This window comes from Marmota flaviventris, chromosome 1 (genome assembly GCF_047511675.1).
Source record: "Marmota flaviventris isolate mMarFla1 chromosome 1, mMarFla1.hap1, whole genome shotgun sequence".
Classification (NCBI taxonomy): Eukaryota; Metazoa; Chordata; class Mammalia; order Rodentia; family Sciuridae; genus Marmota; species Marmota flaviventris.
The window spans coordinates 49,515,415-49,529,820 of NC_092498.1; the positions used below are offsets into that span (position 1 = coordinate 49,515,415).

At 34.8% G+C, this 14,406-nt stretch overlaps 1 protein-coding gene across 3 annotated transcripts in view; it reads right to left on the reverse strand.

Moving 5' to 3' along the window:
- The window catches only part of Cadps2 (calcium dependent secretion activator 2), a 527,786-nt gene that overhangs the window by 229,483 nt on the left and 283,897 nt on the right, over positions 1–14,406 (reverse strand). For all 3 annotated transcript variants that reach the window (XM_071612817.1, XM_071612816.1, XM_071612815.1), the window contains one exon: positions 8,671–8,782. In XM_071612817.1, the coding sequence (XP_071468918.1) occupies positions 8,671–8,782 (112 nt within the window). The remainder of the gene's footprint in view (positions 1–8,670; positions 8,783–14,406) is intronic.

The following is a 14,406-nucleotide window of genomic DNA, read 5'->3' on the forward strand; positions in this document are numbered from 1 at the left end:
GCGAAAGAGCTGACTAAAATATGCATAGGACTTATTATTTAGATTTTGATACAGTTATGTTAAGTAAACCTTGCTTTAAAAGCTTTTCAGGCAGAGGCTGGGGTTGTGGCTCAGTGGCAGACAACTTGCCTCCCACATGTGAGGTCTGGGTTCAATCCTCAGCACCACATAAAAATAAACAAACAAAATAAAGATATTGTGTCTACCTATAACTAAAAAAATTAAAAATAATAATAAAAAAAAGCTTTTAAGGACAAAATCATCTTAAGAGGAACTAAAGGGAGAGAGGAAGATGGCAGAATAAAGAGCTCACTTCCAGGGCAGATCCGTGGTGTGACACCAAGAAAAGCAGACTGGCAGCTTTTCAGCAAGGTGGGTAAATAAACAAAAATTAGGGGGGGGGGGATTTACTGGAATTTAATACTGGACACTCAAAACAGACAGGGGACACAGGAGATTGAATAATGAAATAAGGAAGAAATCCCCAGGTTCACAGCTTCAGCAGTGGCTGGAGGCACAAACAGAACAGTTCATCCACAAACACAGTAAAGCAATAAGGAAATTAAAGAAATCCCCATTCTCAGGAGGACTGAGGCATGTTGGGATATGGAGACATCCAACCTCTATTATTGCCTCTTTCACTCTTTCTTTAATTATTTAATTCAATCTTCTCTCCTCCTGCCTCAAAACATCACATCCTAACCGCTTGTGTTCTTTGTCCACCATTTGAAATTGTAAAAGCTTTTGCAAACTTACTGTTTTTATTGTAGGCAATAACTAAACATATCACTTCTGTTTATTGTGACAAAACTGTAGATGTCTTAGTAGGAGCTATTTGGTTTAAGGCTGTATATTGTTTGCAATCGTTGCTGTTATTATTTCTCTCCCTCTTAAGGTGAGGTACTGGAAACAATAAGTTTTGGTGAGGATGTGGGGGAAAAGGTACATTTAAACATTGCTGATGAGACTGCAAATTTGTGCAACCACTCTGGAAAGCAGTATGGAGATTCCTCAGAAAATTTGGAATGGCCACCATTTGACCTAGTTATCCTACTCCTTGGCATACCCCAAAATAAAAATTATGCATGAAATCAGCATATTACAGTGATGCAGCCACATCAATGTTTATAGCAGCTAAATTCACAACAGCTAAACTATGGGACCAACCTCTGTGCCCTTCAACAGATGAATAAAGAAAATATCACACACACACGCACGCACGCACACTCACACACACACACACACACGAATATTAGTCAGGTATAAAGAATGAGATTGTGGCATTTGCCTTAATGGATGGAACTGCAGATAATCATGCTAAATGAAATAAGCCAATCCCGAAAAGAACAAAGGCCAAATATTCTGATATGCAATGCTAACTCACAATAAGGAGAGTGGGTGGGGAGGGGAGAATAGAAGTACTTTAGATTAGAGAAAGGAGAATGAAGGAAGGGAAGAGCTATAGGAATAGGAAAATAGAATGAATCAGACATTATTTTCCCATGTGCATATGTGATTACATGACCAATGTAATTGTACATCATGTACAACCAGAGGAATGAGAAGTTACACTCCTTATATGTATAATATATCAAAATACATTCTACTATCATGTATAACCAATAAGAACAAATAAATAAAAGAGAACTACATGTTTTTGGGTGCTTGACTGGTCAGCTATTCACCTGCTAAAGCATACTCATAGTTGTTTTCTTAGAAAAATCACTCTTCTGTCTCTAGATATTCTCTCAACACCTGGTGGACGATTGGCCCTAGTTTAATTGAAAAATATCCGTATGCCACCACATTTCCATAAATAGGCATTGGCATCTGCCACCCACAAACAAAATCTGCATTCCAAGCATTTGCCAGAGAATTCAACCTTCCACTGACGAATGTCTATTTGAGCCATCATTTCACAATTCTACATGCTGTGGTAGTTATTAGTTTTTCTTCTTCTCCTTAGCTTTCTTAGTCACTTAGCTCTCAACCTTGGCTGCATATTAGTATGATTAATGCTATTTATATCAGTTTTTCTCAATCCAATATTCAAACTACTATGCTCTGGGAATTGCTTTTATTGTCCTTCCTGGGTCTATCCCAAATGAATGAAAAATGTGGGCTCCAGAACTTGAGCCTTTTAAATATTTCCCCTGATCGGTTCTTTTACTGACTGCTAAAAAGTGTTTTGTTTTTTTTTTTAATAACAACATTCCTAAAACTAAGAAAATTATTGTGAAAAAACCTCCAAAATATATTTTGTACTCAAAAATATCACTCAATAAGTTAAATAGTTACCCAGGAATTTTTTATATAATAATTCATTCATAAATATGGGTATGCTGGCAGCCAGATTGTTTCAGTGTTTCCCAAAGTCCTCTGAGACTCAAGTCTTGACTTTGAGCCTCTGTAATGATCAAAAACAAGTTATATATATATATATATATATATATATATATATATATATACACACACACACACACAAACACACACACACACATATACACACACACATATTTATAAAAAATATATAATGACACAGAGCAAACATTCCTACTCCAAAAAGGAGAAACAGAGGTATAGAAAGGGGACAGAACAAAGCAAGACTGAAACCCAGTTGTGTAAACAATTTTTGTAGTTTCATGTCTACCATATGTAGTACATTCATCAACTCGCTTGGGAAACCCCATCTCTAGGCCCTTGCTGGATGCAGCCCTCATAACCTCTTTTACACTGGCTTTGTCTGTAGCCAGCAGTTTTCCTCAGGAGATATTCTACCTTACTGGTATCTCTTAATACAAGGAATCTCTGCTGAGCTGTGATTTCCTTCTTACAGTTTCATGGATAGCCCTCTCAGGGCCTTCCCCCAAGGAATCTGACCCTGCTACATTTTGCTTGACCTCCAGTGCTTTCCTTCAGAATTCTGGTGAAAGCTTCCATGACCCCTTAACTCCAGCAGCCATCCTTCCTGCAGAACCAGCACCACATGGATGATGCCAAGGTTTGTAGTCAGCTCTAGCAGGAGCTATGCCTCCTTTCACTAGAGCTGCAGCAAATTTGGAATGCCTGGGTGACTGAGCATAGTAAACCAAATACTGGGGAAACAACTTTATAGACCCTCATTGTGCAAGCAGGGTGTCTCCATAGTCTCTTCTCAAATGAATTTTCACTTTTACATCCTTGCGCCTGCAGTGGGTATGGTATTTCTGATCCCTGAGATGCCCTCAAGGTATCTTTCCTATTTTCTCTGTGTAAAGTATTTAGCTTCTCTTTAGTAGCCGTAATCCCTTCAACAACCATGCTTTTCTTAGTCCCAATTTTACAAGCATGTTTCTGGCCAAACAGCAAGTTTTTCAAAACCTTCCATCCTGCTTTCTCCTTCCAATTCTTACAGAAAATCTGGCTAAAAGCCACCAGCAATTCCCATGCAATTCACTGCCTGAATGCTATGCTGCCTTGAAATTTCTTTCATCAGGTTAATTAGTAGTACATCATCTTTAAATTCAGACTCACAGAAAATGTTAGGACATGGACAAAATGTAGACAAGTTATTTGGCAGAATGTAACATGAATGCCTTCTAATCCAATTTCCAGTAGAATCTTCATTCCCTTCGGAAACCTTATGAACACTGTCTTTAAAGTCCACATTTTTATCAGCATTATGGTCTTCTGAGCTCCCATCAAAATTACCATTTAAGTTCTGTTTACAATATTCTAAGGCTTCCCTAGCCTGCATCTCCAAACTTTTCTAAACACCTCCCAAAAAAGGAATTCCCCCTAAAGGCTTCTGAATCATGTGTTCAGGTTAGTCACAGCAACAACTCTACTACTGTTAGCAATTTCTGTGTTACTCTACTTTAGAAGACTGAAGGTGCTGAAGTCCTTTGTCCTCACATGATCACAGTAGCTACTGATGCACACACTCAAGAAGAATGAAGCTTGTGTCTGCATCAGCTTTCACCTTCTTCCAACTTTTATTCCACTGGTGCTCCCAGCAATATAGGACTGTGCTGCTGTCATTTAGGGGGCTCTCCCCCTCAGTTTGCTGTCCCACATATCAATGATTTCTGGAAATACCCTCATCAACACACATGTCTCTTAATCTTAGGTTTCTATTTCTCTATCTCTTTTGATACCAGGGATACTTAAATACTGAACCACATCCCCACTCCACCCCCCCACCTTTTTTTTTTGAGATAAGGCCTCATTAAATTACTTAGGACTTTGCCAAATTGCTTAAGCTGGCTTTGAACTTGCAATCCCCCTTCCTCATCATCCTGAGCCACTGGGATTACAGGTATGTGTCACCATCTTGGCTCTTAGGTCTTTCTTATTCCAAGTTGAAAATCCAGATTAACCCATCACAGCTTCATATTTGAGAATAATTTAAGATATTCAGATAGTAGAGAGAGTTCCTTCATACATCTCACTCAGCTTTCTCCATTATAAACAGCATACATTACCATGGAACACTTGTTAAAAACAAGAAACTTCCATTGGAACAGTTCTATTCATTAAACCACAGATGTTATATGGATTTCACCAATTCTCCTATTAACATCCTCTTCCTGTTCCAAGATCTAATCTAGAACACCACATTGCATTTAACATTCATATTTCTTTATTCTCTTCTTATCTGTGAAGTTAATCAGTCTTGTTTTTCATAACCTTGAAATTCCTGAAGAGTACTAAACAATGGTCCCTTACATTGTTCCCAGTCTGAGTTGGTCTGCTGTTTTTCTCATGCTTAGACTTTTTTTTTTTTTAATTGAGGTTTTGGGAAAGAATATCACAAATATTCAGTAAGCTGATCTCATAACATCATATTGGGGATACATGAAATGCACTTGAAATCACTGGTAGTGTCAATCTTCATTATCTGTTTAATGAGTCATTTTGCAGATTATTGTTGTTACTTTAGGTTACTTAGGTCATATTCTTTTTTTTCATCACACCTTTTAGTGAAGTTACATTCTACCTTTGCAATATAAGTCTTTTTATTTGCCTCAGTCAACATGCCAGGTAGAATTCCCTTGTTAATACTATGTGTGTGTGTGTGTTTGCATGCATTAAAGTATGCTATTCATAATGTAAAGTTTTATGCATCTAAACTACAGTACCATACAGAGTAGTTCCTTCAGTCTAAAAGTGTCCTACGCACACCTTTGTAGCAAGTCATTCCTCACTTGGAAAATCACTGATAAACACTCATGTTTTTCATCTATAATTTTTCTTTTGGTAGAATGAGTGGAATCATATACTGTGTAGTCTTTTGGGTCTGACTTATTTCCTTTACATTTGAGTTTTATCTATATCACTATCAATGTTCTAAGTGTTTTGTCATTTGTCTTTGAAATTCAGATGTACAAAATTTTAAATAAAAAGGCTTCATGTAAAAAAAATAAAAACAAAACAAATAAACAAACAAACAAAACAAGCTCCCAGGTATATATCTATAAAAAAGATAAAATATTTCAGACCTTTGCTTTTTCCCTTAAAATTAAAATAAGTTATTCTTGTTTCTAATCATAAAACTACATAAATAGAGAGAACACATTGCCAACAGCCCTAGCATCCAGAGATGATCACCAATTTCTTCTAATTGTGTATGTATATACTCATGTGCTCAGACCATAACACATTTGGAGCTTCAAAGTCTAAAGCAGGAATGAGTCATGTTTGAGAAATAGAAAGAAAGCCAAGTTTGAGGAAAGGATGATATTAAGAAAGAGGTGGGTATAATACAAAGTGCACTTGGAGATAGAGGTCAGCCCTGTAGAGCAGGGGTTCTTTAGATTTGGGGTGTGTCAAAATCACTAAGAGCACTAGTTAAAATACACTGCAGTCCTGCACCCTCACCTCCACCCCCACAGAGTTTCCAATTGAGCAGACCTAGAGTGGGGCTTGAGAATCTGCATGTTTAGCAACTCTCTTGTTCCCCTTGATGCTGCTGGTCCAGGGTCATGCCCTGAGAACTCCTACTGGGCCTGCTACACTAAGATGAGGAGTCTTCTTTTTATTGCAAATATATGAGAATACACTGGATAATTTTAAGGACAGAATATTTGTTTTGAATTTTAAATAAATCCCAATGGCTGCAAAGACTGAATAAGAGGGGACAAGATGGCAAATGGGAAAGTGTAAGCAGACTATCAGTACATATGAGAAATGATAATGCCTTGAATTAGGGGAATAGAGACTGAGATGGGGAGGGATTTAGGAAAATTCAGGAAAAGCAGACAGAATTTGAAACTGGATGGGTATTATGGCAAGAGAAGGAGAAACAAAAGGAACATCTAGATAACTGGCATGATAGCCTCTATGAAAGACTTGATAGGGATGTGAGTTACACGTTCTATTTCATATACAATTGGAAATACCAAGTATTCAGGTTAATTATACAAAAATCTGAAAATCCAAGGAAGAAAAATAATATTGAAATCACTGATGCATAAATAGTAATTTTAATCTTAGAGCCTACATAGGTCATTAGTATAGATCAGTGGTTATCAAACAAGGGTGATTTTGCATGCACCACATTGGACATCTGGCAATATCTAGAGACATTTTTTATCTTGATTGGTAGGGTTCAGGAAAACTACTGGCATCTATTGACTAGTGGTTAGGGATATTGACAAATAACATAAACAGGCTAGAATGCTGTATATATATTTTTGATATCCCAAACAAGATAATTTATTGATATCAAAAATACTAAGGTTGAAATAGTATCAGATAAAACACAATTAGGTAGCACAGATAGAAAAGTCGTCTTGTATAAAGGGAGTAAAGGAGCATAAGCTCTTTCTTTGATATGCAATTGTGTAGAAAATACACATTGGATACACTTACACATCCAATTTAGAAAGTGCTTCAGTTAATATCTTAAGAATTACTTATAATGTAATATTTAAGGTGGCTGTGGTGAAATACTGAAAAGTAGTTACAATAAGGAAATAAGGTGAATTAATGTAATAGTTTAAATAAAAAACTGATTCCTCAATCCATAGGGAAGATATGTAATCTCTTGTGGGTGGTCAGTCCACTGGTGTGGTCAACTCGTCACTCAGCTACCTCTGTCTCAGGAGGTAGAGACGCACGGTCAACAACAGACACCGGGAACTGGTAAGAGTGCTGGCAGGTAACAACCTCGACCTCCAGGCAAGCTCGTTTAATGTGGAAGTGATTACAATTGATATAGAATGCATTTTCCAATCATACATAAGCAAGCAGGTTATACAACATCTAGAAACCAACCAACTTATGATTAATGTTACCACACTATGAGGCAGCTCTAAATATTGCTACGTGGTGGAAAGCAGTCTGGAAAGATCTTTGTCCCTAGGGGAGGGGGGCCTTACGAGCTGGGGGTTTCATGCCCTGAAGCACCTAACTATCAGTTTCCCGGCCTTGTGGCCTGGCAACGCTGACCTCAAGCACTGAGGATGTGGTTTCACCGACCACTCGCTAGAGCAGAGCGCCCTGTCCTGCAGGTGTTCCTGTCAGGCCCGTATAAGCATAGGTTTTCCTAGCACTCTGTTCTGCTCATAGCTGCTAGCTGAAAACTGAAAGTTGTTCCAACAATCTCTGATGCTTCTCTGTTAGATTATGCTACATATATGTTTTATTGAATGACTAAATATATGAACATGTCAGCATATCAATGACTGAAGAGTAGAGCATAACTCCTAGGTATTAACAAATATAAGTATCAAGGAAATGGAAGAGGAAATCTGACACTGGAAGTAGAATAATTCTAAGAGTGTAAGAGAGGTAGAAGAGCAAAAGAAATTGAAATGAATAGAAATTCTGACTTCAAGGATAACATTTTCTAATATTTGGAATGCTCCTAGGATCTTTCAACATCTGCCATTGTGAAAACTATCTAGCACAACCAGAAATTTTCAATTAAGATTTCAGAAGAGTTTGTTCTCTGAAAATTATCTATAAAAACAGTCTTTAGATTTGGATATGTTAGATTCACACTGCTTGGAATACATCTACTTTGTAAAAAAACAGATCACCTTACACACAGAGAGATGCTAACATCATGTATCCACCTAAAAACAATATTTAATGCCAGCAGACACTGGGTAGAGTGGGAGTACACAGGGATTACATAAATATATTCTAGATATGAAAAAGTGATTATAGGGAAAAAAATAAACTTCATGTTAAAAGGTATGGAGGAAGATCTTCCCACAGGGAAAAGAGAAGAGGTAAGAGAAATAAATATACTTCAGAGACCTCTGTAATTAGGCTAGTCACAATGAACATAAAGAGCAGATGATGTCACATATAAAGATGATCCTTTTAATCCATGAGCAGACATGTGTCAATGAGAATTACCTTTCACCAGGAAGGACAAGTTGGACAGTGCTGCTCGCCTTCAGTGGCCAAGGCACATGTGTGTGAGAATGACTCAGTTGGTGACTGTGAGCTTGTATGTCCCCAATATGCACTCAAAGCCTCTCATGATACCTCCTGTGTTATACACCACTATACTTAATTGCTTAGATCTATGAAGTAGGATTGCATAAATTACAAACATATATTGTATGTAATTTATGGACAGAAAGTTCACACACTGCTTATGTGTGAACCTTACCTCAGAATCAAATTAAGTTCACATTGTGCCACCCTGAATACATAGGGCTGACCATCACTTACCCTGCCCAGTTCTTTATCTTCAAGGGCTAGGACCCCAGTGCTTTCTGTGAAGAGTTTTACTTTGACCACAGGCCGAGGATGGGTAGTGGTGAAATCTCCTTGAGTTCCCCATCTGCAAAGCAGTAAAAGAGATTTTCTTTAAAACATAGCATTAATTTTTCCAAGATAGATGTGCCTCCATAAAAGGCACACTAATCAATAGAGAATCTTTTGCAGCTCAATGAGATTTTTTATCTTTGCTTTTGTTTCTGACAGATGGTGCCATCAAGAAGGAAAATGACAATAAGCTTTAGAGCTTGTAATAGTTTTTTCAGCTATTTAAAAAATTAGCATGTTGCACTAAAAATCATGGTGTGCCTATAAGCATTTAGGTAAAAGCAAAGCATTATAGATGTAACTAAGGAAATATATCATTTTATTAATTCAAATGTAAATTATAACTCCCTTTTTATGGATGTCTGGGGGAAATTGCTAAGGGTGTTTCATATAAAAGGTGGTTGTTCAAAAAACTATTCTTACATACTGAGGACTTTGCTCCTCCTACTTTTGGGAAATCTTCCCTAAACATTATATATTTTTAAGTGGGGTAATTATCTAAAGCCTATTACTTTATATGTCTTTTTATAGTTCCTGTCAAAAAGAAATATGCATCATAACGAACGTGAGTGTTTTTCAGTTAATTTCCCAGTACATTCTCTTAGGAATGGAATAAGTCTGTCGACATCTGGCTTTTCAAATCATCATAACAAAATAACATGTTTTCTTGGCTTATCTTTTAATTAATAGCATCTTGTCTTTATCACACACCAATTCATTCTCGCTTATTGACAAACCTAACTGGCACATGCATGATATTAAAAAAATCTTATCAATATTTCTCATAATTCTGAGATATCACAGGCAATGAGGCTTGGCAGAGCACAAAGAAAAAAATAACACGGAAGAGGAAAAAGAAAATGGAGACTTAACAAAATAAATATTTATGTTAAAAATAAAATACATTTTTTTAAAAAAAAGTAATTTATCACTATCATGGAGCTGTCTATATTTTATTTTATAAACATTATTTGGAAAGTTTGTGAAATCTAGAAAATTGGGAGGGAAAAAGCATGATAATAAGTGAATTATTATGATTATGTGCTTGTCTCCTACAAGAACATTTATAATGCTGTAATATGTGTACAGTAAAGGAAAGGCCATTTCAAGGACTAAAGAAATTAGCATCTATATGTGGTTGGTTGAAACCAAAATCAAATGCCAGAGGGAAGAGAGAGATTCAGTTAGAATGAAGCAGCAGTTTAATTTCCATTTTAGACTTCTAGAAAGGGGTTAGCAAAGAAATCTTTTTTGCCATTTCATTGAATTAAGGTGGTCTGAAATAGAGGAGAGGTAAAATAGAAATAAAAATAGACTCAGAACGAAAATAAAGAAGCAGAAAAAATTCTCTCTACTATGTTGAAGCTTAAACCTTAAATACAATCAGCTCTGGTAAAGATTCCCTTGACACCCCCTACTTTATTTGTCATTCTTTATTGCATGGTTAAATTTGCAAGGCTACCCTTGGAGACAGTTCCCTATAATTGGAATCAAAGGTTCCTGATAGTCTTGTAGGCATCTAATAGTCTTTCACAGAATTTGCTGATCTTAAAAAAATTCTATTTATAAACTTATATATGAAATTGATTTTTCTCCTTTAATTTCAAAAACCTTTATAAGTATGTATATTGCTTTCCATGATCATTTGAAATTCTCAACATATTCCACTATGCAATTCTCCAAAGAGAAAAATATTGATTGACCCCATTAACCATCATGAAGGGACCTTGTGAGTTTTCTTTTAACCTTGTTCTCCTGCTGTTCTACATGAAAGGAAATATGTGGCTAATTCACAATTGCTAAACAACACAAAACAAATAATGCACATGCAAAAATCTGTGCTCGCTCGTGATCCCATGAATGTCTAGAAAATCAACTTTTACCTTTAATTCTTCACAGACAAGCAACTTTTCAAAACTACTCCATAAACTACAACAGTAGAACATTGCTCATTTATTCATTAAAAATATTATATTGAAAATGATATCATAATAAATAAATAAATAAATATCTACTTTAAAAGTGCCTACAAAATAAGACATAGTTAAAAAATAATAATAAATACAACAACTCCACCACTCAAGTTATGATGGGGAATGTACCAGACTATTAGAAGAGCCCTTTATGTGCTGTGTTGGTCACATGTTCTCTTCTATTTCCCTTATACTACTCTGAAGTAGCTAGGATTCTGAGTTTTTATTAGTCATTCTGCTGAAAGGAAATACTTTTTTGCATTTCACCTCTAAGTGTGATCACTGCTGCAGGTTTTTGGTAGATGATCTTTAATAGGTTAAAAAAAAACTCTTCTTTATTACACAAACACATATAAATTAATCAGAATAAACAGATATATGCCTATAAAATCATATATATATATCATATATTCTATATGATACACAGACAATATGAATACTATATCTAATAGGTACATCATATAATGTTAAAAATGATACATAGAGAAGATATATAATGTGTGTGTGTGCATATATGCAATCATGGGCTATATAACTTTTAGGTCAACAACAGACATCATATAGGATGCTGGTCGCATATAGCTAAGGTGTACAGGTAATGCCATCTAGGTTTGTGTATGTAACTCTATAATGAAACTGCCTAATAGTAGATTTCTCAGAATATATCCCACCACTCAGCAACATGGTACTGTACAAACACACACAAACACATACATTTGGGGGGCAGTTTATGGTCCTAACACAGTGATTACTTTTCAACTATTAGATGTGTGTAAAATTAGAGAAATAACCCTATCCTAGAGATGGTAATAAGGGACAGACATGCTTGGCAAAGTAGACTAGGTGCTGAATTAATACATTTTAGGATAAGTGAGCATTCACTAGAAAACAAAGAGTTAGTTGAAATATGTAAGAAGGTGGTTGTAATCTAGACCCTGGAGATGAATTTGAGATATCCATTCCCAAAACCAGTAATGTTAATTAAGGCATAGTCTGATTGGTAATCCAGGAGAATATTAGGGGCCCTGTAGATAATCTGTGAGAATTAACTGACCCAGGAAGCCCTGGGCTGCTGAGTCATAGACAGGGAGTGCTAGCAGCCATCTTCCATTAGGTGAGGAAGGCAAAAATAAGGTGCTTGCAGGCAGTGAGAAGCTGAGGTTAGGATATCCACAGATCCAGATTATAACAAGCCAGGGAACTCGACGTCACTAACTTTTAACAAAATGTGCAAATAAAGGGGTGCATGAATATGAATATGGTAGCACTCAACAGACAGACGCATTTTGATAATTTGATAATTTCTTCTATGAAAAATAAGCTAAAAATATGTGCAACTAGAAAATACTTATGAATTCTCAAATGAATTAAAAACTCAAGTCCCTTCATCCCCCTCAAAAAGGAAGGACAAAAGATAACAGGCCTACTTTTAATATTCACTGAGATATTTTCTTGATTCCTACCTAACTGGCATGTTTAAATACTTTCAGAAATCAATACCAGTTATTATCTTCCTACTATTTCCTCAGTATTAAGTGATGAAAGAATGCATTACCCCTGCTGTCAACTGCTTTACTCAAAATACATTGCCTTTCTCTACTTGTATGAATGTATTATTTATGAGGATTCAGACTTCCAATGTAAATCTTCAAATGAATAAAATATCTACAAAGCACCTTTGCAAAGACAGCAGGACTTCCTAACTATGAAAACACAGAGTAGTTCATATACCAACTGAAATAACTGACATTAATTATGAATTTCCTATTAAATAAAGCATACTGAAAATTTGTTATCAGAAGCAAAAATATACATGCTTGCCTTTTCATCCATTTCTAGGAATGTATCCTAGTACCCTAGCTATTTCTAGGAATGTACCCTAACCAAATATTTTTAAGTACTGAAAAGAGTATAAGCAGAAACATATTTACTATAATATAAGAGGAAAAAATTAAGCAAACTGAATTTCTACTATGAGAAAAATGATTATGTAAATTATGGGCAGATGATGGAATAGTCTGCTGCCATTTATAATGATGGTTACAGAGATGATATAAAATCACGCAGGATATGAAGTTTAGACAACAAAAGAATATAAAACTTACTATTCACTATTTATTAATTTAAAAAAATCTGGGGGGCTTGTATGTGGAGGACAATACCCTAGTGTCAGAAACCGAAATCCCTATTCTCTTGGAATTTATTTTCTAACAGATGGCAGATAATACATAATTTCATTATTATATACTAAACTTCCTGACCCTGGCCTTCACTCTTAATGGCAGGATACCTCACATGGTCTCCTAGTAGCTACAGAACAAGATGTATACCTGGGACCTACAGGAGTTTCAAAAACGACTAGCATTAGTTTAAAATATGTTGAAAATCATAAACAGTAGACAGTTATGTTCAAACAACTCAAAATTCTTTAACTCAAAATTCATATTATGAATATATAATACACTCATGATTAGAGAAGCTAAGTATTTAAAGGCAGGTTCAATCTACATTAGTATTCCTGATCTATGATCAGCCCTACAGAATTAAATAAGTATCTATAGCTCCAAAAGTTATCTGATCTGAAATTTTTTAGTTAACCCCTGTTTTGAATTTTTAAATGTATAGATTAAAAATATTAGGTGGTCAATATAGTCAATTTGATTTATAAAAGTCTGATTTTGACATCCTATTAAGATTGTCTATCCTTAACCAGAGACTATATGAATAATAACTCATATTTCTTTTAAATTTTTCTATTCAAATTTTCAAGCTGTTGAAAATTTAATCATGTTATAAAGTGGTAGTTTTAATTAATTTTTAATTTGGTCCAATCTCATTTCTTTAAAATGTCAAAAATATTTATAAAATTATGTAAGAACTTTGATTTGGTTTTGAACTTTATGTCCTACAGATCTATCTTCTGAGTTATGCTATATTGCTTTATTAATTGTAGTTTTATACGTTATGATATTTATCAGAACAAAATGTAAACACATGTTTTACAACTTTTATTTCTAATTAGGAAAAAGGAAATTCCTGTAAAAATATTACAAAATATTTCTTGTTGAAGTCTTAACTTTTAATTATTCTATGTAGCTTCCATGCATTTCTTATTAAATCATTTCATGGTGTTTTATAATTTGGAGTCCAAGGAATTTATTTATTTTATGTAATCTGACTATTGCTGTATAAGAAAGTTAGAGCTAAATTTTCTTCTTTTTTAAACTATTTTTTTTCTTTTATTTCCAACCTAATGAGGACTTTTAAAAATCCATTTTTTCACCAAATGTCTTTTTTACCATTAATCTATTACAAAGAGCGAATTATTAAAATAATGAAGGAATAATGGCATATGATTCCAAATGCATTGCTATGTCATAACAGATAATATTGAAAATCTAGTTATCAGTGTATAAATGAGTCTTTAAGGAAATACAAATAAATTTTAAGCTTTTTCATCCTATAATTTTTAAACACTCCAATTATGGGTAAATTATCATTTTTGTAATTCATAACAGATAATATTGAAAATCCAATTATCAGTGTGTAAATGAGTCTTTAAGGAAATACAAATAAATTGTAAGCTTTTTCATCCTATAATTTTTAAACACTCCAATTATGGGTAAATTATCATTTTTGTAATTCATAACAGATGATATTGAAAATC